Source organism: Glarea lozoyensis (assembly GCF_000409485.1).
Source record: "Glarea lozoyensis ATCC 20868 chromosome Unknown GLAREA12, whole genome shotgun sequence".
Taxonomy (NCBI): domain Eukaryota; kingdom Fungi; phylum Ascomycota; class Leotiomycetes; order Helotiales; family Helotiaceae; genus Glarea; species Glarea lozoyensis.
Window position 1 is genome coordinate 162,984 of NW_007360986.1, and position 23,135 is coordinate 186,118.

The following is a 23,135-nucleotide window of genomic DNA, read 5'->3' on the forward strand; positions in this document are numbered from 1 at the left end:
TTTCTCAGAGGACATGGCCATTATGTCGTCTCCACATCTGCCCATGGACAGGACTGTTGAGGCTAATCCTACAGACAAAGCCAACAAGCTAGTTGATATCCCCAAGCTTGAGCCTACTGGCAATGTCAGTCATCGAACTATGCCACCAAAGATCAGTGCTGCAAGAACACCATCCAAGACAACTGGAGAGTCTACGAAAGTCCTCATTGAAGAATCAAACGACTCAGGCGTATCGGGAAATAGAACATCTGTCAAAAAGCCCCCTAAGGAAGATAGGTATGTTTTACCTCCAGAAATCAGAGTTTGATGTTGACCTTCATCTCAGTTGGCTCGAAGCTTTTGGATCTTTGCTCCTCGCCCTCATCGTCCTTGGATTACCTATAGGGTTGTTTGCGGGGATGTTGTGGTGCGCGGGTGTATTTGATATGATTGCCAGTAGCAGACCTCCATCAACAGTGTCCGCTCCTCACCCCTCGCTAGCATACGGAGTCATCACAGTTACCGAATCTCACTTCTCCACTGTCACCACTTATCTGCCGCCACATACCTCGACCATTTACGATACAATCACAACGACGGTACCAAGTCAAACACCCATCTCTGACTCTATCAGCCACAAGGGCAGTCATGAACAGACTGTTTCCACCTGTCGCAGCCTCGAAGAATGTCTGAAAGCGCGTCGAGCTGATCAAATTCGACCACTAATATGGCAGTTGGTATTTGAGGTAGTAAAAGTGATAGTTGGGTGTCTCATGTTCTATATAGTACTTATTGGTTTATTGGGGTGGTGTTGTGTCCCATTGGGTAATCGTTAATGTGGACATGCTGATTGATGCATTTAATCAACCCTCGGGGTAGTAAATTCTGATTAGCTCTAGCTGGGTTGAAATGAGACAAGTTGGCCTGGTATAAAAGCTACTTTACATGCAAGATTAGGAAGATATGTCAACGTCTGATTTGAGGGTGCACCTATGGCTTCTAGTGTGACACTAGATATCTAAAAACCAAATATTGGTGTAGCAGCCGATGTCAAACGCCGGGTAGTAAAGTCTCACTAAAACAACGCAAATCTGATACAAGATCCTTTGTGGAACTACCAGACACACGTTTATTCTCGAAATTACCACCTAAATCTCAGTTCTCCATCCTATCGCCTCAGTGAACATATATTCGCTCTCACATCACTTTAAGTAAGATTACTATCTCAACCACACGCGATAATTAGTGAATGCCAATTCATGTTCTTCTCGTCACGTGGCACCACGCCTGAACTACACTCGGGGATGACTATAAACCTCCCATCTTGCAACAATCAAGTCTTCATCTTTCCCTCATCGTCAACATCCCTGAAACCAAAAGACAAATCGGCACGATGAGTAGGGATAACGAAGAGACCCTTGGTGTCGCACCAACACCCCACGTACCATGTCAATCTTCCGAGATTGGTAAGTAAACACTCTTTCGCAGCTGATAAACTACATCTCTTAAAACCGTGCTAACCATACTTTTTGATTCTGTAGACCCAACGCAACGAGTCAATAGTCGTGATATTGACCAAATGGCCCAAATGCTCAGTAGGGAAAATCGACGACTACCAGATGGGCTTTACAAGTTCAACAAGGACAAAAATGGCAACCTGATTTCCATTGTCGATGTTTCTGAGGAAACCATGGTCGATATGAAGAAGGCAAACATGCAGATGAATGTCATGGAGAAGAATGATTTGACAACTAATATCAATAAGAAGAAGAAAGTTGTGCCATCCAAAAATAGCCTGAAGAAGCGATTTTGGAAGTGGTACTACACTAAGTAAGACTTTTTCTACAGGTGTTATTACAGTGCTAATGATCAAATAGATACGAGAAAAGTGGTATAACTAACGGAGCGGATGCCATATGTCTTGCATCTCTTCTCTTGGTCCTCGTTATATCCTTCGTGGCATTCGTAGTCGCATGGATCTACGTTGACAAAGCTGAGGACGCTATGAGGCAATGCATTCAAGATTCGGGTGACGGCGATCCAAATGGAAGGTGTCCAGGCCAGCACCATTCGTGAGAGTTATTGAGACTATCACCGAAGCCCGTCCCACGACTATCTATGTAACGACCGCTACGCCAATTACCGTCACTACAACCATGCCGGCCTCGACCATCTACCAGACAATCGTTCCGCAAAAGACGGCGACGAGTCCAGCCACTTCTACTACTTTGAGTTTCGCTGAGTGCACATCAGAATGCATAGACGATTGTAGAGCATCGAGCCCGCCGGAACGACCATTCGATCTGACCCGGATGTGGATCGCTTCGATTTCGATCCAAATGGTACTTGGCATCTATTGTACCCTACAGTTTAAACGCATGAAAGAATTTGATCGCGACGCTGAAGAGAATGCGTTGCTTCTGCCAGCCGATAACGACAAAATGAATAACCCCGGTGTTAGCAAAGACAGGTTTGCCAGTCTCAAGTTTGCAGTGACTTTCTTACTGATCGGGTTTGTTGTCATCATCCAGCTCATAGTTGGACTTGCTAGCGTACAAATTTGGGCGGATTACAACGCAGCACAAAAGTAAGAGGTAGTTAAGGAAAGAAGAGGCAATGACCTTTTGACAAGCAGTAAGATAACTGAGATGATTTGGCAGCTATAGCGGGTGGATAGACTGGTTGTTAGTGCATCAGGTATATCACGAACGAACGATAATATCTGGTAGCTATAGCCAGTAAGGACATTGATATTAGCATAAATACCAAATCCATAACGAAAAAATGTACTTGAGCACTATAAAGTCAGAGCAACACTTCAAGTAGATGCCTAACTCTTGTAATCCCTGAAACCCATGAATCCCATGAATTTACAGTAGTTCAAATAAATTGAAAAAAGATAATTCACCTTCACATCACCACCCAAGCACAGCCTCCCATATCTCCAAGCCCAAGCGAACAGAAGTTCACCTCTTCTAAGCGACCAAAAGGCCTAGGCTCCGCCCCCTTCAGACATATATGAACATCGTATCCAACACCCATCTCTCATCCGATCATCTCCTCATCCCAATCTGAAAGCCAACACGAACTCTCAAGATGGCGGGGCAATACGAAAAGCTCCCCAGTGACGATTCAGACGACTGGCACACTATCATTGACGAGTCTGGTAGGTAACCATTCATCGGGACAGCTGAAGAGGAATATGTGTGCTGATATTGATTCCAGAGAAAGATGAAACGGTGAAATCTAGTGCTGGCAACGACAACAATAACAATAGCAACAACATCGGACGAATTCCAGGAAATGTACAAGTAAACCAAGGAAGGACCAACAACAGAAACGCCGGTGCCTCTGCTGCAAATTCTCGCAATATGCAGTACGAGTCCAATCCACCAGGAGCCGGTCATTGGGAGGAAAACCCCGACTCGAGAAAGCGCAAAGTGAAACAAAACAAATTCATGTAAGTCTTCTCTCCTCTAGAATGTATAGTACAGCTCATGCTAAGACATCGCCAGGGTCTTTCTATGCGACACGAGGATAGGCAAGTGTGTCTTTTTCGGGTCCTTAGCCCTGCTTTTTGGGTTGTGGATATGGGGATTGGTAATAATGGACGCGAATACGAAGCAATGCATCCGAGATTCTGGTGATGGCGATCCATATGGAAAATGTCCTGGTCATACCGCTTTACCGCTGGTGAGGGTTGCCCAGCCAGTGATCCAAACTAGTCTGGTTCCTACGACGGTGTATATCAACATGGCGACTACTACTGTCAACATACCAACTACTGTCATGACCACCATGTCAACGATAGTCACTACTGCCATACCAACAACTATCACGACGACCATGTCAACTACCCTCTATCAAACTCCTACTCCAGCTACGACAGACACCATTCCAGTGGCTCCTACCTCCTCCAGTCATTCCGATTGCCCACATGGCTGTCCCACACGAACAGACAAGCTAACACCACCGGAGAATCTACTTCCTTATATAATATCGATGGGTATCTTAATATTGCCATTTTTGGCGTTGCTTTTAGCGGCCCTAATTAGCCTGGGAAAACTAAGACAGGAAGCTGCTCAGCTGGAATCATCACAGCCGCCTTCTTACAGCGCTCAACCGGACGGTATTGATGTAGAGCAAGGTTATTGTACACAAGGAAAATTCGGACTGGCCGGCGTCTCCAACACAGAAGAAAACTCTGAAGCGAAACAGTCGATTGATATGCCCTTATCTAGCGCAACAGACAACAAGCAGGTTGCTGTTAATGCAAAAAGAAAAGCCGCGATTAACCGAGAGACGGAGGATGTTAAATTTGTGCTGGTTGTTCTTTTTTTCCTTGTTGCTACGCTCGCCATGGGTGTAATTACAATGACCACAGGACATGTGAGGCAATGGAGGGAATGGAACAACTCGCAAAAATGAGTGATCATGGGGAAAGATCAGGCAATGATGAGCTGTAGCGCAAAATGGGAGTGATTTGGCGTCTTAGTAGCTAGCCTAGCAAAGTTGTTGGTGTCGGTGTCGATATTGGGTTCATTCTTTTAGGCGTAACAGAAAGATGAAGCCACGTGGCTTGTTATCTATTTTGAGGAGACTACCTCTTAATATGACTATTCCTACCTCGTTGAGTTGATCGGTTCTTTGTGATACACAACTTGTAGCTGAGTGATAGGAATCTGAAAAAGAAGTTGCATCTGATAGTCTGATAATGATGAAAGTAGCATGGGAGGAATAAAGAAACACTCACATATAGACCAAGTCAGCAAGATCGAGTAGCACAAAGTCCTGTGTGCTTCTGGTGAAAAGTAAAGCCGCGCCCTACTCAAGTGAAACAGCAAATTCACGGCGGCATACACATAGACCGTTCGGTGAATCAACTGGAGAGCCGCAATTTTGTCTATATGTATTTTAAACACCGCTAACATTCTATGGTCCATCCTCTACCATTGCTTTAATTTCAGGCTTATTCGTCTTCAACGGCGGTAGCATGGACCTTGAGACTTGTCTCGACTGCTGAGCCATCAAAGCATCTACCACAACTAACGCAGCCATAGCCTCCACAATTGGCACAGCTCTTGGGACGACACATGGGTCGTGGCGTCCTTTCGCCTCTAAAGTGCCGCTTGCATCTCCGTCGTATGTAGCGGTGTTTTGAGCCTGGCCGATAGTTGCAGGAGGCTTGAAACCAACTTTGAAGTAGATATGAGCACCATTGGTGATGCCTCCTTGAATGCCCCCGGAGTTGTTAGTTTTGGTGGTAAGTCTTGGTCGTGGGATGCCGTTTCTTGTCGCTCCAGTTTCGAGAGGTGGTACTTCGGGTGCGAGAATAAAAGGATCATTATGGATTGAACCAGGAACTTCACATCCACCAAACCCAGATCCAATTTCGAATCCTTTCGATGCTGGGATGCTGAGCATGGCGTGTGCAAGCATGGCCTCAATCTTGTCGAAGCAAGGCTCCCCTAAACCACTCGGTACATTTCGAATAACACAAGTAACTGTTCCACCGATGCTGTCACTTTTATCTCTGAACGCAGCAATCTCCTCCGCCATACGATCTGACGCTGCTTGATCAGGGCATCTGACTGGGACAAACTCGTCCACCTTTTCTCTTGTAATTGTGTCGATCAGGGAGAGGAATGCTGGGTTCGTCGATGGTGTTGGGTGTGTCGCCGTTGGTGGGAACATATGAATCCCTCCAACTGAAGAAGTCCAAGCTACAATCTCAATTCCGTGTGAAAGCTTCAGGTATTTCTCAGCAATTGCACTTGCAGCTACCCTTCCAATTGTCTCTCTGGCACTACTTCTCCCACCACCACTACTGGCTTTGACACCGTATTTCTCCAAGTATGTCCAATCCGCATGGCTGGGCCGTGGGTACATATCCATTGTCGAGTTTCCATAATCTTTTGGTCTCTGATCCTTGTTTCGAACGACCATCGCAATTGGTGTCCCCAGTGTAATACCAAATTCGGTTCCCGATTGGATTTCGACCGTGTCCATCTCATTGCGAGGTGTTGTAAGAGCACTCTGACCAGGCCTTCTTCTTGTCATTTGAGGTTGGATGTCCTCCTCTGTGAGCTCCATTCCCGGAGGTACACCGTCTACAATGCATCCTACTGAGCGACAATGCGACTCACCGTAGCTAAAGCAATTGAGTTAGCAATTGAGACCTAGAAAAGAGGTTATTGGAAACCCGTACGTCGTGACCTTGAAGAAATCTCCAAATGTAGACATCTTGCGTAGAAAACCTTGACGTTTTTGTTATATGTGCTGCGAAGTTGGAAATACAATTGAAAGACAACCCTGCACAAGTTGTACTTTTTTTCGAACTCAGCCTGATGACTCTATGGAAACCCCTCCCGAGGTCGGCTGCCAAGAAGGGTCTCCGAGAACCGCTCCGAAGGCCCGATCCGTGGATTGGGGGAATTCCCGACGACCCCTGAATGCCGTAGTGCGACGCGACACCTGGATGGGCAATAAGGTCACCCGATTCTATTTGTCTTGAAGCTATTTACAATGTCACCATCAAGAGGACTCAACTCCTCCGTCTTGAGAATTCTGCGGCTCTCAAAAGTAAAATTGAATTCCAATCAATCTCGAACCATCTCCATTTTCACAGAAATACCTAAAGCCAATACTCAAATATACGTTTCCCGAAGTCATTCTCCGTACCTGAACTTGTCAATCGAACATCATCTGTTGACGAAATCGCCAGCGGAGTCCACGATTCTCTTCCTCTACACAAACAAACCCTCGATAATTATCGGCCGAAACCAGAACCCCTGGGTAGAATGCAACCATGCAGCTATACGCAGCAGTCCTCTGCAACCACTGCTTGTCCGTCGGCGATCTGGAGGGGGAACAGTCTGGCACGATGAAGGAAATGTGAATTACAGCGTCATCTGTCCAACTGAAAAGTTCGACAGGAATAAGCATGCGGAAATGGTGGTTCGTGCACTGCACTCATTAGATGTGCAAGGCGCAAAGGTCAATGAACGGCATGATATTGTGATGAATACTCCAGAAAGTACGGTGCCGTTCAAGATCTCGGGAAGCGCATACAAGCTCACAAGGCTACGGAGTTTGCATCATGGTACCTGCTTGCTAAGCAGTCCCAATCTGAAAGATATTGGGAAGTATCTGGGCAGTCCGGCTAAGAAATTCATCAAGGCTCGAGGGGTGGATAGTGTGAGGAGCAAGATTACCAATGTCCACGTCGGAAACGAAGACTTTGAGAATGCAGTCGTGGAGAAATTTAGAGACATGTATGGAAATGTCGAGACTACATTCGTCGGAGAAGAAGAAGGAACTGTACCAGCGATTGAAAAAGGCGTCGAGGAACTTAGTGTAAGTTTGCTCTCCACTCATACGATGTATTAGCTGATAATTTAAAAGTCTCCCGATTGGATATATCGTCAAACTCCTCAATTCCACTTCTCATACCCATCCGCACCCGCTTCAGAAGAACTTGAACCAGTAGTAAGTCTCAATCACTCAATTGGAGCTCCTCGATTGTCAATTGACATTCCTATCACAGCAGACACGTTCATGGAATATCGCTTTTATAGCTCGAAATGGTGTCATAACCAAATCAATAGAACACAACATCTCCTCTGCACCAGGTGATTCAAATTCTTCATCCGTCGAGAATAGTATCATAGGCACGAATGTCTACGAAGTTACGGATTGGGCTCATATACTTCCAGTACATGAGCAACAGGAAATCCCAGTTGCAAAGGCTATGAACGATATGCTCTTGGTTGGTGTGACACCAGCACAGGGAATATAAAACTTCACATATCCACACTGGCGCCAGAAACGACTGTTGGTCTCATAATGGGCGCGAAGACGTGTCTATTGAATCCTTCATCCGCTTGAAGCAAATCTTCATACATCAAGCTCTCATTTGTGGTCAAGGCCTACATGCCACTCACGCCGCAGCTTCCAAACAACAGACATCATCCCGTAAGTATCTTCTGGGCAGATGCAAACAGCTTAAAATAACCCGCAAAACTGCAGACACCACAAACCTCCCCACACCCCTACATAAACCCCCTCCCATAAACCTTCTCCCCCAAAATCCTCAACTTCATCGGCATCATCGAATCCCCATAATGCTCCTGGACATCACTCTTCTCCACCGCATTCCCAATATCCGCCCACCCACCACTTCCCGCAACCCTCACACACTCATCCCTCTTGCTCCTCCCCCACCAACTCGGCAACAATCCCTCCCTCCCCTCCGCCAGCTCCAAAAACCGCCTAAACTCCCCCCGCGGATCCTCCTCATTGTAAATCCCCATCGTGTTCCCCGCAAACGTATATTCATCCTCGCAGCGCATGCGGAAACAGTCGATGAGGCGCACATACACGTCTTTCTCGCTCATCTTATGCAGTTCGTCGTCGTTGCCGAATAACGCGTTGACGCTGGCGAAACCGGGGTTGTGAGGACCTGATTGTGCGGGTTTGGCGCCGCCGCAGATGCGTTTGTGGGCTTTCCAGTCGGCTTTTTGGCAGTCGCGCGAGCAGTATTTTTGGGTGTGGCATTGGGCGCAGTGTTTTAGGGGGGTGGGGAGCGTTGATTGGGGTTTCTGGCAGGTCGTGCAGAGGGGGTCTGAGGAGGTGGATGGGGTTGAGGTTGGGGGTTGGAGGAAGACATGGTGATGTGTTGGGATCTTTAGATCTGGAAAGGCAAGTTGAAGTATGAGCACCAGCGAGAAAGTTAGGAATTTTGTTTGTGGTTTGAATTTTTACTTGTACTGCTCTGGGGTCTTCTGGTGAATTGAAATATTGGCAGACGCGATTTAAAAAGAGGCTGGACTTTGCAAACACGGTATCACGTGTCGTAGTGTTGACGCGTCAATGATCGGGATATGTGATGTTTTGTAATGTTCAAGAGGGCTATATGTCGCACCAAATACTATGGGGTTTGAACTTCAGATGACTGACCTGATAGAAGCTTTCTTCGTGTATCCCATATTGTTGAACGAATCAAGCTAGAGGACCGTGTTCTAAGTCCATCAATTCTCCGTTAAAGGTCTTGCTCATCTCATCCCATGGCTTATTTGCGGACGGGTGGCCTGGGCCCATCGAGGTAGTCCCGTCTTCCCGTCTTCCCCGCCTATGTACTAACTATATTCGACCACGAAAGCTAGTGATATTATATGGTCTACGACCAGGAGATACTATGACAGCGGTTAGCTAGCAACAGAGTAACGCAAAGGCAAACTTACTAAAGCATGATTCCCGCTCCAGTAGCCATAGCAAGAAACTGCTGAGCAGTCTTCTTCAATTCCAACTTTCGATCCTTACCCGTCTCCAATAACTCAGGAATCACCGCCACAGTCCCGACATACAAGAACGTGCCAGCAGTAAAAGGTAGGAGCATATCACCCCAAGTCAGACTTGTGCCCATCAATCCTTCAAAGCGGCCATTAGCACCATCACCTCCACTTCCGCCATACTCCTGTACGGCAATACCAATGACGGTGCCTAGTAAAGCTCCGAGGGCTGTGAGGAATTGCGCTCCCATGGCGGCACGCTTCGAAAATCCAGATTGGATTAGGAGAGCGAAATCGCCGACCTCGTGAGGGATCTCGTGGAAGAATACTGCAACAGTTGTAGTGGCACCGATGGTTGGGGAGGCGTAAAACGAAGATGACATTGCTAGTCCGTCGGTGATGTTATGAGTGAAATCGGCACTGTATTTCGTTAGCATGTGCGCTATCTCGAGGAATGTAAATGTCTTACATGAGGTTCAAATATCCTGCCAGCTTGACACTAGCATTGATCTCCTTCTCCTTCTCTTCCTTGACCACCTCCGGGGCACCTAATGAATTCGCCTGTTTCCTCGATCGCGTACCCTTCGCAGGAGAGCTATCAATAGCGGAAGTGGACCCAATTGGCTTCACAACCTCAACAGAACTCCCATGCGAATGACTATGATCATGACCTCCCTCACCCCCGGTCGCAATCCTCAACCCCTTATCCATAGCCACGAACGTCACAAATCCGACCATAATGGCCACACCGAGCAGCAAATTACGATTCGGTTCAACCAGCACAAATCGGACATGTTCAGGGCTATCCTCTCCCAAAAAGATCTCCGGCAGCAAATGGAACAATGTGTCACCCAACAGTCCACCCACCGCAAACGCGACCATCACCGAGAGCGAAGAGGGATCGATATTCGGCGGACATAGCGCGAGCAAGAAGTTCGGCGGGCCAGAGATATACAGCGTCGCAAGAAGCGCGTTAACAGCCGGACTACCAGGAAACAGGACTGCGAAAATCCTCGATGTCAAGCTCGAGGTCTGAGGGGAGGTTGCGAGTTTGTAGGTATTAAGGTCTTGTACCAGCGCGCATTGCTAGAATGGCCAGGTTAGCATGCTCGTGATCACATCCACATAGCCTGTTTATGCTTATGCAGGCACAATTGGACACACCTGAAGCTCGTCCTCGATTTCTGGGATGCTCATGGACGCGATGGATGCATGGTGTTTTTCGGCGTAGACGTATGCTGCTACCATGAGCAGCAGGATAGCCACCCGGCGGGGTTGGAAGAAAGGCATTGCGATGAATGTCAAGGAAGAGATTGAAGTGGTGAGCGGGGAGGTTTGTTTGTGTCGTGATATTCCAAGCTTGTGGTTCTGTCCCCAGCACGCTTGGCCCAAGCTTGAGCTGACCGTTGGATTTCTGGCAGTGGTCCTTCCAAACTTCCTACCTAGGTACATACACACGACTTGTGCAATAAAGCTAGCAAGGTATGTTGCTATCTTACAGTAGCAGTGAATGATACAACTTTCTTTACAAGTCACCATATTTATACTCAGTATGGATATACACTATTATAACCGAGTTCTGCAGTGACGCCAGTACAATTAGGAATCAGAATTGCTCTGTCGCTGCTACAAGCCAAAAGAAAGGCATAGTATTAAACATTATATCTCAAAATAAGCTGAGGACTAATGAGGAGGGGAGATTGGTGGGAATCTATCCCAGCGCTGGACGAAAAGTATTCGTGCCACGTGAAGATGTCTGAAGACAAACTACACTAAAACCCGCTGCATGGAAAGGGCAAACATTCCAATTAAGGACTAAGCCTCACGATCTTCCAGCTCTCACCCTCCTTTCTATACTGAAATCGATCGTGCAGTCTGCTCGGTCTTCCCTGCCAAAACTCCACCATCTCAGGCTTGACCCGAAGTCCTCCCCAGAATTCTGGAACTGGAATCTTTTCTTGACCTTCAAATTTCTTCTCGATATCTCCTACCCAATCCTCCAGTTCTTCTCTACCATTGAGAACTTGACTCTGTCGACTCGCCCAAGCTCCAATGCGACTCCCTCGTATTCTGGTATCAAAGTAGACTTGACTTTCCTCCGGCGTGAGGCGTTCAACCTGACCCTCCACGCGTACTTGACGCTCCATCTCTCTCCACCAAAATGTTAAGCTCGCCCACTTATTGCTTTCCACGTCCTTGGCTTTCTGGCTGGTTCCCCAATTGCTGTAAATAACAAAGCCTCTGTCGTCTAATTCCTTCAAGTATACCATACGCGCACTCACTCTCCCCGAGGGTAAAGACGCTGTGGACAAACACACGGTTTCGGGTTGGTGGACGGAAGACTTCTGAGCAAGTGTGAACCACGTGTTGAATTGATTGAATGGAGAGGAGGGGTCAAGTTGTGACTCGTCGAGGGAACCTTTCGTATATTGCTCCGCTTGGGCACCGGTCTTGTCGTCCGCGGGTGCAACTGTTGTCATTTGGATCAGTATTGAGCAGAGACCACATAGATGGCGGGGTACCACTCGTATGATTTACTTACAGATCATTTTGTTCACATTCTGTGGAGGGTGAAGGGCCATCGTGAAGGGCCTTTGGCGAAAGGGAAGACGTGATGTTATTCTCATGTAGAGATTTTGGTTTCTATTGTCGGCGTGGTGAGAGAAGTATGCCAGAGGAACACAAATGTTGTGGAAATACAATTTGTTTCGGGCGATTGATGACGCCCTCGGGATGTGGAGCTCTTTGTGCCCCGCTAACACCCGCTTCAGCCTTACCAGCCTTGTTCACGATCAGAACCAACAATTGGAAGAACGTAGCAATATGCCTCGTAATCTTTCCGCTGGTATATACACTCGTCGATTGTTCCAGTATCTTATCGAGAAAATGAGCTCCTAATTGCGCCCAGAACGCCGTTTTATGCTTTTCGTATAGGGCATACCCATTCACCGCCTAATCCATGCTTGGAGCCAATGTGACTAGACTGAACCTCATCTCACCGGCACCAGCTGCTGCTTCTCTTTTGAAGAAAGGTCGTGCTCCCAAGTCCAAGGCCTTCTCACTCAAGACATCTTCCTCTCCAATATTACCCCTGTTGATGGGGCCCTTCCTCCTGCCATCCATTTCCCAAAGATTATTCTTCGCGTCCTTGATAAAGCAAACATAGTGTAAATCGACATTGTCCTCGGCATCGGGCCTATCGCTTTGACCTTGTGAAGCGGCACCTTGGTGTGCGGATTCGAGGGCTTGCGAGTTGTACAGCAAATCTGCGCGTTCGATTGGGCCGAGGGGGGTTGCATCGTCAACCAGCTTGCGTAGATCAGACCCGGGGGCTCACAATAGTCAGTAGATGTTGAGATATGCGGAAAGAATAACCAACGCACTGATAAAGTCTTTTGCAGTGCCGTTACTGACAGCGTGGAGAACGCCGATGAGACCGCATGCATTCCGAATCGTCTGCTTATACCAAATGACAGGCTCCTCGCCACCTTTACCCTCATACTCTTTGTTGGATTTATCTTCTTCCATTCTGTAAGTCTCGTAGGTTTTGCTGACTGGGAAAACGAGCAGAAGAGCGCTTGCAGGTCGAGGAACAAATGCCAACATCTCAGGGTCGTCTATACTCCAAACGTCGTGAAATGAAAGAGTCGACGACAAGCCAAGTTTGTGTACCAGAGAGCTCATTACTTCTGGGTTGTTTTCTAGAAAGGAGTCAGCAAAGATTCAGTCGTTGTAGCAAATGTGAGGCAGACCTAAAGGGACAAATGCCTTTCTGCCTGTTGGGACATCCGGGTTATCGAATTCCTGGGTTTCGGCCATGATTAAGAGCCTTGCGTAGTTTTCCGACGTCCAAATGAAATGATCTTGAGGTTTACAATTATGCTAGACAAAAGTCTAAATTTACTTGGGTTTGTTATACAAGCAAGAGGTATGACGCGCCGGACAAACACAGTGGTAATCCGGCGCCGGGTTTATCCGCTCCGGTTGATGCTGGACTTCGGTCTTCTTCGTCTCTCTCTCTCTTTCTTTTACCTTTCGAAAACCCAAATTCCTGTCATGTTCTTATTTCATATATTTAAAAGGCTTGATATTCACTCGCTCGCATGTCTCAATCCAGAAATAGCTCCTAGAGCCTCTTTCTCGACGATCACGTTATGGTGTTATCTAGATCCACGAGTTTTCTCTGGTCTCCTTTGTTCAGAATTCTCGCCTGAGCAAAGGTATATCTCTACCTCTCTTCCGCGCAAATCACCGTCTTGTCTCAATTATCCATATGATAGCAAGGTCAATCGCCCCGCCAGAGAGCTACAGAAATATACAATGCATGTGGGACTAATTGCGTTCCATATCGCTATTTAGCCATACTCCCCGAACGAAAGTACATACGAGGATTCAACATGGGTTAGCGTCCCGATGATTATTTCTACCTCCATTCAATACGTCATTTAGGTGTGAATGACCCCAGACCGGAGTAGATATTGATTGCAATTCCCGAGAAAATCGTAGCCAAGTTCATATATAAAGTCAACTTTGGTTGCCATGTCTTTCCGTCTCGCTTAGCATCAACAGATGCGGACATGATTTTGATTGTATCAATTTCGATGTGAGCAGAAATGATTATTTATTCACATGTGGGAAATATATACAGCCTATATGCTGCATATCTCTCAACCCGACGTGCCACGTTCCACCTTCCTGGTTTATGCTTTAGTGAGCGTGCCCAGATCGGGGTTGAGTTTAGATGGGTTTGGAACAGACCATAGCAGTTCTTTCAAATCTAGGTCGTGGGGTATTCAGGTTCACACCCGGAAGCTTCTCACCAGTTGATAAGCTTACATTGTAATGTATATTGCTGCCTAAACTCTCTCAGTTCCTAAGGATTCAGATGTCAATCTCAACCAGCATTTCCCCGAGTGGGTATCTGTCGCGCATCCGTTTAATATCGAATTACAATTTGTAGTCTAATTAGCTTCACGCCTCAGTGGTAGCTCGAGCACACATCACATCTGATCGTAAAGCTCGCGCTGCCAAGACAGCGAAATTGTTGTATATTGCTACAAAAACAAAATATTGCAGCTGAAAGAACGATCATATATCGTGTCTGACAACCAGGTCTATAAAGGATGCCACACCCTACATGACAGAATTGAAAACACCTCTTCTTCAGCTGCTTCTACTACCATCAAGTTTGATCCTACTCTCAATCCTCCAAAATGCGTTTCCTCAACTTGATTGCTCTTTCTGCGTGTATGCTCTCAAGATTTGCTGTTAGTATCTTGTATCCTCACTTATACCCCATCTTTAACAAATGCCTAGCTCCCCCAAGTCATTGTAACAGTCACGGAAGTTGTGACCGTGGACCCAGTCTGGACAACAACTGTTACCACGATTATCACAGTTACAAAATCAACAACCACGACTAAGGCAACAAGTACAACAAGCAAATCTAGCACCACTACACGACGTCCAGGCGGCCCTGGTGGTCCTCCATGGACGTCGGGCGGTGGTCCCCCATGGGGCCCATCCACAGTATTTACGACTGTTTTCGTCACTGAAACCGAGAAAACAAAATCGAGTACCACGACACGACGGCCAGGTGGGCCCGGAGCTAGCCCAACAACTGTATTTACGACCGTTGTCGTTACTGAGACGGGTCAGCCACAACCGACGAATGGGGACCCAAATGCTACGAAATGCCCTGCACCGTTATGGTACCAGTGCGGAGGAAAGGTCTGGACTGGATGTAAGACTTGTGAGAAAGGACTAAAGTGCTGGGGTAAAGACGGTATGTCTTTGTGATGATTGGGTGTGATGATAGCTTACTTACTGGGTTATAGAATGGTTTTCTCAGTGTCTTACTCCGGACGCTATTCCAACCTCGACATAAAATTTCAGAGCTATACAGTGGTATCGGAGATCACAAGGTCCTCAAACAAGAAGTGGTTGGAGTGAGAGACATCCGCGAAGAAGCACAAACCCAAAGGCATCATTCAACAGGAGTTGTATAAACTCGCTACTGTAGCTAGGCTGCGAAGTATATTCAGGATATTCTCAATAGCGCAGGTTCCTCCCCGTATGATCTACTTACCACATTCACGCACCACTCTGCAAATTGTATCACACTTTCCTTTATCTATTTCGCGTAAGCTCTCCTGTACGCGCAAGTATGGTTCCTCTTTCTGTATGAAACAGCATATTATTTCACAAATGCCGATCTTCCTATTCAAGTGTATGGGACAGAAGAGTATTCAGCATGAGGGTTGTTTGAATATTTTCAGACCAATTCCTTGGCGATTGTTTGCCAACAACGTCGTCCCGAATGTGAACAGCTTGGACCAGTGAAACTAGAATGTTCCAAAAATTGAACAAAACTGATATCCAGCGAGTCTGCCAGTACGAGGTATGAATGTTCTTTGCAGATCGGTACACGTACTCTTATGAGACGTGCCAGGTGTTTTCGAGCTGTCGTTTAAGGATTATGAAGCAAATAGAATGGCCCGTAAAAGGGTCGTTCTTGTGCTCACCGCCCTCGTGGCAGAATATCAGAGCATCGCCACTCCCTCTCTACCTAAGAAGTCACCTCAATCAGCAACTGTCCAACGTGTGTTTTTTTTACGTATAGCACGCGCATATAGTATTTTAGGTCTATGTTGACATCTGAGCTAGGCTCGATCTTCTGCGCCGTGATAGACCTCGACTTCCCGGATGAGTCATGACCAAGAATGCCCAGCTGTGGAGTCGTTCTAGTTTCGGCCAAGTTTTCTAATACAATTATATATATTTCTATGTGCAGGGAACTTCATCACTTGATATCACTCAATATCTAAGACGCTCAAAAAAACCACCTTCACCAACAGATATCTAGTAACATTATCCATAACCACCAAGATGAACATCCTCAACCTCCCTCAAGAGCTTATTGCAATGCTTCCTCTCCACATCCACACCATCGAAGACTTCATGAATTTATCATCAACTTGTGTCACTCTTCGAAATGGCCTATCAAGAACCACTCCCAATCAGATTCTTCGTATGGCAGCGGCACAACGCCGGATCTTCTTTCGACCAGATCCTCATTTTCTCATAGCCGCTACAGCTCGTCAACTTAGCGAATGGGCTCTTCTGAGTTCAGAGAATACGCACATCCTTAGGGAGGCATTCAAGGACGGTCCAGATGCGTTGCTCGAACTATGCATCGAGAAGAGCGGGATTACAATGGAGGAAATCCGGAGGCTACATGCACTTCGCTTCACAGTTCTCAACCCTGTCGCGGATCTTATTGATCGTGCAGCTGGCAAGCAGTGGTATGATGTTCCAAATTTCTGGGAAGGTGGTAGGTCTGATGCAGGCACCATCTTCTGTGAGCCAGAGAGAGCCATGTACCAGATTATTACATACGGCGAGCTGTTTTCGTCGACCTTGAAAGCTGTTTTGTACCCAGAGCTTGGATTGCCAAAGCATGATTTAGACACAAGACTTGATTATCTCATGTACTGCGTCCCGGATTCGGTCTGCGAACCACGTAGGAGGTTGGTTTCATGTGCAGAACCACGCGGGCTTTATGCTCCAGGCAGGAAAATCGTTGAAGCAGATCAGATGGCACTTCGACATCTTCTACGGACTCGTAAGTGGAGGGAACCGTTCGAGGCCATTCAGGAGACTATTGGGCCAAAGTATGAAAGCGAAGATGATAACGAGGTCCATTGGAAGCAAAAGTTGTGGATATCAGCGGCTCAATGTCGGGGTTTTGATAGCGTGACTGCTTTACAGCTGGGTGCTTCTAGTCAATACACAAAATCCCTTGAGGATGATAGGACTCGGATTGACATTATGGAGACGGAACCGCAGCGTTTTACAATCGGAAGCAGGAGGAATCCTGCCCATGAATTTCCCCACATGGGCGATGAGGTATTCCTTTGCATGAGAGGCTACTGGCAGTTTGATTAATCAGACTTTGGCCTAGCATCAAATGAATATATGTTATGATAGTACGCGCTATATTCAGCTTTATTAAAATCGATCACCGCCCACACACCGCAATTGTTATCAGATGTTCTTAGTAATGCCCGGCTGAATCCCCTCCAGTATCCCCACCAACTCAGTCCACACTCTCTCTTGCGACTTCTTTCCCTCCTCACTCCTCACAAACTTACTGGGTGGCGTGACAACGCAATCACACATATACTCCCCATGTGAATCCTCATTCGCAGCAGCTGCAAACACAAGCGTCCTACTACCTACCTCCGTTTTTCTCGCAACCAACTGCCTAAACAACCAGAACATGAACCCTCCAAAGCCCTTGCTATCTCTAGATAATTCCGAATGACATAGTCCCGGATTAGGATTGTTGACGATAACCGGCTCGGATGCGTGAGGTCCTGTTGACATCTGTGCTGCCAATGCTCGAATTGCGAAGATCAGGAGGAGTTTCGTGGTTGGATAGCGGCTTGCCATGTACTTTGGATCATTCTTCTTGCAGGCTTCGAAGATTGAATCTTCATGACGTTCATCAAGTGGAGACTATATTCATCAGCACGGTCACCTCAAAATTCAACGGGAAATCCACTCACAAAACCATGCACCTCACTCCCTACAATAACCAACCTAGGCACTCCCCCCGTCTTCCCCGCCGACTTCCTCAAAACCGGCAACATCCCCACCGCCAACAACATCGTCCCAATAACATTAACCACAACCCCGCTCTCCATCCCCTCCACCTCCTCATATTCCATCTTTGCAATCCCCGCATTCTCCACCAGGACATCCAATCTCTCCAGCCCTTCCGCACGTAGCGTAAACGCTTTGATAGAATCATAATTACTCATATCCAGCACCCAGGTCTCGCAGACTCCAGTGCGACCGGTGCTGGCTTCGATATTGTGACAGGCGGCTTCGCCTTTGGCGAGGGAGCGACATGCCAGGATCACTTTTGAGGCACCTAGATTTGTGAAGTGTCGGGCGGCTTCGAGACCGAGACCGGTGTTGGCGCCGGTTACTATTATGGTTTGGTTTTGGAAGGAGAAGGTTGGAGTGGGGAGGGTGGTGAATTGGGATTTGAAGAATGTGAGATCCATTTTGAGTTGGGGGGGGAGTCCTTCGATGGATATTATGCTTCTTGTCAAGGTTGTTTTTGTGGTTTCGGATGGGATATGTAGGTTCCTCTTTCAATATATAAACTCTCTTCATCTCAGTTCAGGGGAGCCCCCTCGCTTAAGACATTTTTCGCTTAGCCACCCAGCGGAGTTAATCTACCAGACCCTCAGTCTTAATTCCGGTAGCGGCGGGAGTCTAGATTCGATTTTCTTTTCTTTTTCCCGGGCTTTTTAGTCTTGTTTATTCCCATTCGCGCTGTCGTGGCCCATTGAGCCGACATTCTTGTCTTGCAGAGTTCCGAAGTTCTTGGCGATTGGTTTGTGCTGCTGGATTGTGGAGTTAGTGGAGTTTAAGGTTAGTGCTAAGCGACTCTCGAGGGAGTTAAGCATAACTTTGACCAACTCTCTTGTAAGGCTGGACAAATAGAACGAACGTTAGTCACGTTCTTAAATATACTGTGAGGTTGCAGTTAGAATTTTCTATAGTGAAATGCAGCAGCTGTCTTAAGCCTGCCTTTTGCGCAAGACATATAAAATCCATATCCTGTTCATTCTGTCAACAGTTCCGCCTGGAGCTTTAGGTGTAATTTTGTTTTCTCCTTTTACTTATTGAAATGTATAAGTCCGCTAACTCTGGTGGGTAATTTCGATGTTTTCTGCGGCCTTATCTAATATGCTCCAAAGAATATTAACTTAACGTCTGTCCCACGATATATCTTTGCACAGGATGAATCCATAGTTTTAGAATAATGAGGCTTCTTCTTCTTGTAAGTCTATAAGGTTGTTGTCAATAGTGATTTTCTTTCGACTATTTATCCATACGAACAGCACCAAAGTGCAGCATCGCGAGCGTCCATTGATATCGACTTCCAGACGATTTTACGTGGGCATGAGTCGACAGTTATTTTGATCCACGGATATAATAGTGTAACAGAGGACAAACAGGCTAGGTAGGTTTCCTCGTTAGTAACCCTGGTATCAGTTTCTCAGCATAAGGGCAGTAGCGCGCCTTGATATTAATATTCGCTCCGCAGTCCAAAAGCATCTTAACACCAGCCTCAAAGTTTGCATGGACAGCCATATGCATCGGTGTCCATCCGCTAAAGTCAGGGGCATCAACATCAAGCTCCTGCTCTTCTTTATGCTCGAGGAGAGTTTTGAGTATATCTTCTCTACAATGCAACACAGCCCAATGCAGCGCAGATCGGTCATCGCAATCCATCTCGTTTATACGCGCTCCGTGGGCTAGCAGTGCGGTGACGATGGTCTGATGGTCTTCGATCACGGCGTATATGAGCGGGGTGCGGCCATTGCTGTCCTTCTCATTCAGGTCGGTATCTTGCTGGATGAGAATTTTGAGGATGAGATCGTTGCCTGTGCGAGCGGCGATGTGTATGGTGCTTAGCCAGCCTTTGTCATGGGCAGACCCAAGGAGATTATGGTCAAGCTCGACGGGCTGTGGTGAGATGGGTGGAGGACGGGAAGCAACATCGTTGCTAGAGTGTGGTCCGAGGAAGGTGGAAGCGATTGGCGTGAACGGTGAAATGTCTTGAGGAGTCATATTCAAGTGAAAGTTTGAGCCATCATCTGTTGAGAATGAGATGTTGTTGCTAGCGAGTATGCTGTCCATGGCAGCAACATCCCATTCTTCGAAATGACCCGCCTCGAGACGGGGACTGTCATGGTGTTGATGAGGGGGGTTAACTAGGGAGTCAAAGGTCTCCGTAGATGAAAAGAAATCCGATGTTATGGCATTTGAAGTATCAGTGGTGGTAGTTATTACTCGCTGATGTTCTGGTGCTGGTATGCTAACAATGCTTGACGGGTTTTCGATTGACGCAGGATCAATAGATTTATAAAGCCTTTTTTCTACAAACCTCGTAAGAATATGACGCTAAGCTCGCTAGGGGAGAACAGATTTACGGCGAAATTTTCGCTGGGCAACTCGGTTTTGCAGGCGACGACGTTCGATCGCGTCGGCTGGAAGCTGGATGTTGTGATTCATTACGATGGGTCTTGGTCCAAGTTGCTGAAGATTGACTCGGGTTGTGGCAGCTAGTTTAGTTGACAAAATTGAGAGGCTCTAGACGGAGAATATCTGGATAGTTTGAGGTGGCAGGTACAGCAATCCTAACTTACCTCCTTATCACATTAGTAATGCTGCAATCTCGGAGTCGGAGTCGGAGTCGGAGTCAGTGTCCCCCCCGCCTCCCCTAAAACATGAAACTTCGTCGTTTTCCTCTTCTCATGGCCCACACCTATGTAAGATTGCCCCACGCTTCATCACTTTAATACAACAGCTCAAGACTCAGAGTTCTCTGTCTTATTCTTGTAGTACAGCGACTAGATGCAGTCGAATTCCGAACACACCAATATTGGATGATGCATCTTCAAACCGCCTGTCAAAATGAGAGACATAATACTTACAATTGAGCAATACACTCCAGGCATGTCCCTCCAGCGCACCACAGAAATATCGTGGACTTGAAAAGGGATTCTCATTGTACAGAACATATGCCCACAGCTTCGTTGGCTTTACCGTAGCCTTTACGATTGAACGCAGCTCTCTTCAAACAAAGTCAAATTCTTTCACGAATGAGTAGTTTGCGAAGCTACTGATTCAGTGACAACAAAATTCCAGATAGCTGCAAAGAGCACAATCTCTATCATGACAAAATGCAGCGCAGTTAGGAAGGTTATCAGCCAATCTACCATGGGACCTCTACTCCATTGTATTCCCACAACTTGCCACCATGGCTGTCTCGAGTTGCTACGTCGATGACTTTGACCATGCCGGTAACACTTTCCTCGGAGGTGATCGCGGCCTTTTCGATGTTGAAGCTATGCGCGGCGTGATTGCCTATATTGAAGTTAGTAGTACTTCTAGCTGAAGGGGTTCAGAGGTACAATACCAAGGTCAGTCTGGACCCATCCTGGATCAATCGGAAATGCGGTAAGCTCTGGCTCTTCCATGTGCATAGCCTTGGTAAGCCAATGAAGCACAAGCTTGGTTGGTGCATACGCTGCATTTTGAAAAGGGATCATGTTTCTAAAACACAAATCGTTAGTCTACGTATCAACAGAATATTGCTAGATCCGACTTTGATTCAACTTGAGTTCAGTTCCAACAGACTTGGAGTCCCATGAAGAGGCATCTTTGACAGCTTTGGACCCTGAAGACTCTACAGCTGAGGGTACTTACTACACAACTGTCAGCCAAGACCAATGATTTTGGGAAACAGGAATCACCAACCGTAAGGTATGCTGCACTAGATCCAATACTAACCCACATCTTCTTCTCGCTTCTCTTCAACAGCGGCAGCATTGCTTGATAAAGCCAAACGTTTCCATACACATTCGGCACTATATGGCGCTGCATATCCTCGGTTTTGACTTCCGAAACCTTTGGATAGACATATGCCACGCCCGCATTGGCGATGACAATATCGATATAATCAACTCCATCTTTGGCTAGAAGCTTGGCTGCAGCTGCCGCGTCGGTGGGGACCTATCATCCAGTCAAAAGGTGAAATTGTGGACTTTTCTCGCCCGACACTTTCTCTTGCAAGTTATCAAGTAGCTCCATCATTTCATATCGCATAAGTAATTGAAGCATTTTTGAATCAAAGCCAACAAGGATAGAGACGCAATCAATGTCATTGGGGGCAGAGAGTTTAACAGTAGAGCCTGCTGTACATACCGTGGCATCAATCTTGATAACTAACAAACGGGTGCCATCTGCCGTTGGTAGTGTAGCGAGCGCTTTGGATGTAGCGTGCTCAGGGTCCCGGTTCCCAGCGATAACAAGATGGTTTGGTTTGAGGAGGTAGAGTTCAAGAAGGCCCTTGCCAATTCCCCTATTGGCACCGGTGATTAGGACGACGGTTTGCGTCATTTTTGTCTATGAATCTCGATCTTTGTAAAGCGGAAGAACAGTAATGCAATGGAGAAGAATGAATATCCTGTGGAAGAATTCAACATAATATAGAGAGAATTGAACATAGTATAGAAGACTGGAAGCGTGCACGGAATGCTGACCTTGCATGTCCGCTATTAAACGTAAGTTGGGAGGTCTAATCAAATTACAATGGTAATATTATGGGCCAAATTTGAAGGAGAAAAGCTCTGACAGGATTTCGATGTAATCATGATTTGTTGTCGGATGTATTAGTTCTGATATTGAGGCTTATCAACTAGTGGATTGAATGATTATGCTTATTGTTTATGCTTATACGCTAATGCAGAGACGCTTACCATGCATCATTTTTGCTGATTTCGGATGCGCATTGACCAGATCAATACATCCTTCTAAGGAAGACCTTCACGACCTGAACTTCATTTTAGAACACAATGATTTGCGCAACTCCACAATTTGTCATGGAGGCCTTATTCAAAGAGCATTTAAAATTAATGGCACAAGTTTGAACTTCTGAATACAGCTGTGTCCACCACAATATAGAATATCGTCAAGTGGCTCCAGCTCACCACCTAGTTCCACGAACTTAACGAGCTTTCTCAAATGATGTCTGAGAGGTTTTAGTGCGTCGTCTTCTCAGGAGCTTACCAGCACAACCGTTCGTGAACCCATGGAGGGCCTGAGGCATCTTAGAAGTTTAGGGTTATGGGCAGAGTGAAGCTTATCCAAGTCTCTTGTTGTTGGACAAAGAAATGACAGTACTCTCGTAATAAACATTCTATGAGGTTACTGTTAATCATTCTTCCAAAGAACGAACCAAAAGCGATCTTCAAGTTACATGTTACCATATAACCCCCT

The 23,135-nt window shown here is 46.6% G+C and overlaps 15 protein-coding genes across 15 annotated transcripts; 7 read left to right on the top strand and 8 right to left on the bottom strand.

Moving 5' to 3' along the window:
- Positions 1-22: 22 nt before the first annotated feature.
- GLAREA_10516 (uncharacterized protein) lies at positions 23-815 on the top strand (the record flags this gene model as incomplete). The annotated part of the gene is made up of 2 exons (XM_008079617.1): positions 23-276; positions 326-815. 2 exons carry the CDS (start codon positions 23-25, stop codon positions 813-815), a joined length of 744 nt encoding a protein of 247 aa, XP_008077808.1.
- Positions 816-1,372: 557 nt separating this feature from the next.
- Positions 1,373-2,055, top strand: GLAREA_10517 (uncharacterized protein; the record flags this gene model as incomplete). The annotated part of the gene is made up of 3 exons (XM_008079618.1): positions 1,373-1,445; positions 1,521-1,809; positions 1,857-2,055. 3 exons carry the CDS (start codon positions 1,373-1,375, stop codon positions 2,053-2,055), a joined length of 561 nt encoding a protein of 186 aa, XP_008077809.1.
- Positions 2,056-2,135: 80 nt separating this feature from the next.
- GLAREA_10518 (uncharacterized protein) lies at positions 2,136-2,570 on the top strand (the record flags this gene model as incomplete). The annotated part of the gene is made up of 1 exon (XM_008079619.1): positions 2,136-2,570. The coding sequence occupies one exon, from the start codon at positions 2,136-2,138 to the stop codon at positions 2,568-2,570; it is 435 nt and encodes a 144-aa protein (XP_008077810.1).
- A 505-nt stretch (positions 2,571-3,075) lies between these two features.
- GLAREA_10519 (uncharacterized protein) lies at positions 3,076-4,407 on the top strand (the record flags this gene model as incomplete). Its single annotated transcript, XM_008079620.1, has 3 exons — positions 3,076-3,145; positions 3,205-3,439; positions 3,495-4,407. 3 exons carry the CDS (start codon positions 3,076-3,078, stop codon positions 4,405-4,407), a joined length of 1,218 nt encoding a protein of 405 aa, XP_008077811.1.
- Positions 4,408-4,911: 504 nt separating this feature from the next.
- On the bottom strand, positions 4,912-6,222 carry GLAREA_10520 (Chorismate synthase, AroC; the record flags this gene model as incomplete). The annotated part of the gene is made up of 2 exons (XM_008079621.1): positions 4,912-6,130; positions 6,188-6,222. 2 exons carry the CDS (start codon positions 6,220-6,222, stop codon positions 4,912-4,914), a joined length of 1,254 nt encoding a protein of 417 aa, XP_008077812.1.
- A 282-nt stretch (positions 6,223-6,504) lies between these two features.
- GLAREA_10521 (Class II aaRS and biotin synthetase) lies at positions 6,505-7,777 on the top strand (the record flags this gene model as incomplete). Its single annotated transcript, XM_008079622.1, has 3 exons — positions 6,505-7,335; positions 7,384-7,467; positions 7,526-7,777. 3 exons carry the CDS (start codon positions 6,505-6,507, stop codon positions 7,775-7,777), a joined length of 1,167 nt encoding a protein of 388 aa, XP_008077813.1.
- Positions 7,778-8,030: 253 nt separating this feature from the next.
- GLAREA_10522 (MYND protein, putative) lies at positions 8,031-8,291 on the bottom strand (the record flags this gene model as incomplete). The annotated part of the gene is made up of 1 exon (XM_008079623.1): positions 8,031-8,291. One exon carries the CDS (start codon positions 8,289-8,291, stop codon positions 8,031-8,033), a length of 261 nt encoding a protein of 86 aa, XP_008077814.1.
- Positions 8,292-9,157: 866 nt separating this feature from the next.
- On the bottom strand, positions 9,158-10,559 carry GLAREA_10523 (uncharacterized protein; the record flags this gene model as incomplete). Its single annotated transcript, XM_008079624.1, has 4 exons — positions 9,158-9,173; positions 9,222-9,689; positions 9,739-10,355; positions 10,434-10,559. The coding sequence occupies 4 exons, from the start codon at positions 10,557-10,559 to the stop codon at positions 9,158-9,160; spliced, it is 1,227 nt and encodes a 408-aa protein (XP_008077815.1).
- Positions 10,560-11,077: 518 nt separating this feature from the next.
- GLAREA_10524 (FMN-binding split barrel) lies at positions 11,078-11,851 on the bottom strand (the record flags this gene model as incomplete). Its single annotated transcript, XM_008079625.1, has 2 exons — positions 11,078-11,739; positions 11,812-11,851. The coding sequence occupies 2 exons, from the start codon at positions 11,849-11,851 to the stop codon at positions 11,078-11,080; spliced, it is 702 nt and encodes a 233-aa protein (XP_008077816.1).
- A 370-nt stretch (positions 11,852-12,221) lies between these two features.
- On the bottom strand, positions 12,222-13,088 carry GLAREA_10525 (Cysteine proteinase; the record flags this gene model as incomplete). The annotated part of the gene is made up of 3 exons (XM_008079626.1): positions 12,222-12,601; positions 12,653-12,970; positions 13,022-13,088. 3 exons carry the CDS (start codon positions 13,086-13,088, stop codon positions 12,222-12,224), a joined length of 765 nt encoding a protein of 254 aa, XP_008077817.1.
- Positions 13,089-14,482: 1,394 nt separating this feature from the next.
- GLAREA_10526 (Cellulose-binding protein) lies at positions 14,483-15,156 on the top strand (the record flags this gene model as incomplete). Its single annotated transcript, XM_008079627.1, has 3 exons — positions 14,483-14,536; positions 14,586-15,054; positions 15,107-15,156. 3 exons carry the CDS (start codon positions 14,483-14,485, stop codon positions 15,154-15,156), a joined length of 573 nt encoding a protein of 190 aa, XP_008077818.1.
- A 1,001-nt stretch (positions 15,157-16,157) lies between these two features.
- Positions 16,158-17,216, top strand: GLAREA_10527 (uncharacterized protein; the record flags this gene model as incomplete). Its single annotated transcript, XM_008079628.1, has 1 exon — positions 16,158-17,216. One exon carries the CDS (start codon positions 16,158-16,160, stop codon positions 17,214-17,216), a length of 1,059 nt encoding a protein of 352 aa, XP_008077819.1.
- A 99-nt stretch (positions 17,217-17,315) lies between these two features.
- GLAREA_10528 (NAD(P)-binding Rossmann-fold containing protein) lies at positions 17,316-18,343 on the bottom strand (the record flags this gene model as incomplete). The annotated part of the gene is made up of 2 exons (XM_008079629.1): positions 17,316-17,789; positions 17,840-18,343. 2 exons carry the CDS (start codon positions 18,341-18,343, stop codon positions 17,316-17,318), a joined length of 978 nt encoding a protein of 325 aa, XP_008077820.1.
- Positions 18,344-19,307: 964 nt separating this feature from the next.
- On the bottom strand, positions 19,308-20,366 carry GLAREA_10529 (Ankyrin repeat-containing protein; the record flags this gene model as incomplete). Its single annotated transcript, XM_008079630.1, has 2 exons — positions 19,308-20,230; positions 20,285-20,366. The coding sequence occupies 2 exons, from the start codon at positions 20,364-20,366 to the stop codon at positions 19,308-19,310; spliced, it is 1,005 nt and encodes a 334-aa protein (XP_008077821.1).
- Positions 20,367-21,069: 703 nt separating this feature from the next.
- Positions 21,070-22,256, bottom strand: GLAREA_10530 (NAD(P)-binding Rossmann-fold containing protein; the record flags this gene model as incomplete). Its single annotated transcript, XM_008079631.1, has 5 exons — positions 21,070-21,221; positions 21,274-21,410; positions 21,495-21,558; positions 21,611-21,869; positions 22,062-22,256. 5 exons carry the CDS (start codon positions 22,254-22,256, stop codon positions 21,070-21,072), a joined length of 807 nt encoding a protein of 268 aa, XP_008077822.1.
- Positions 22,257-23,135: the final 879 nt, after the last annotated feature.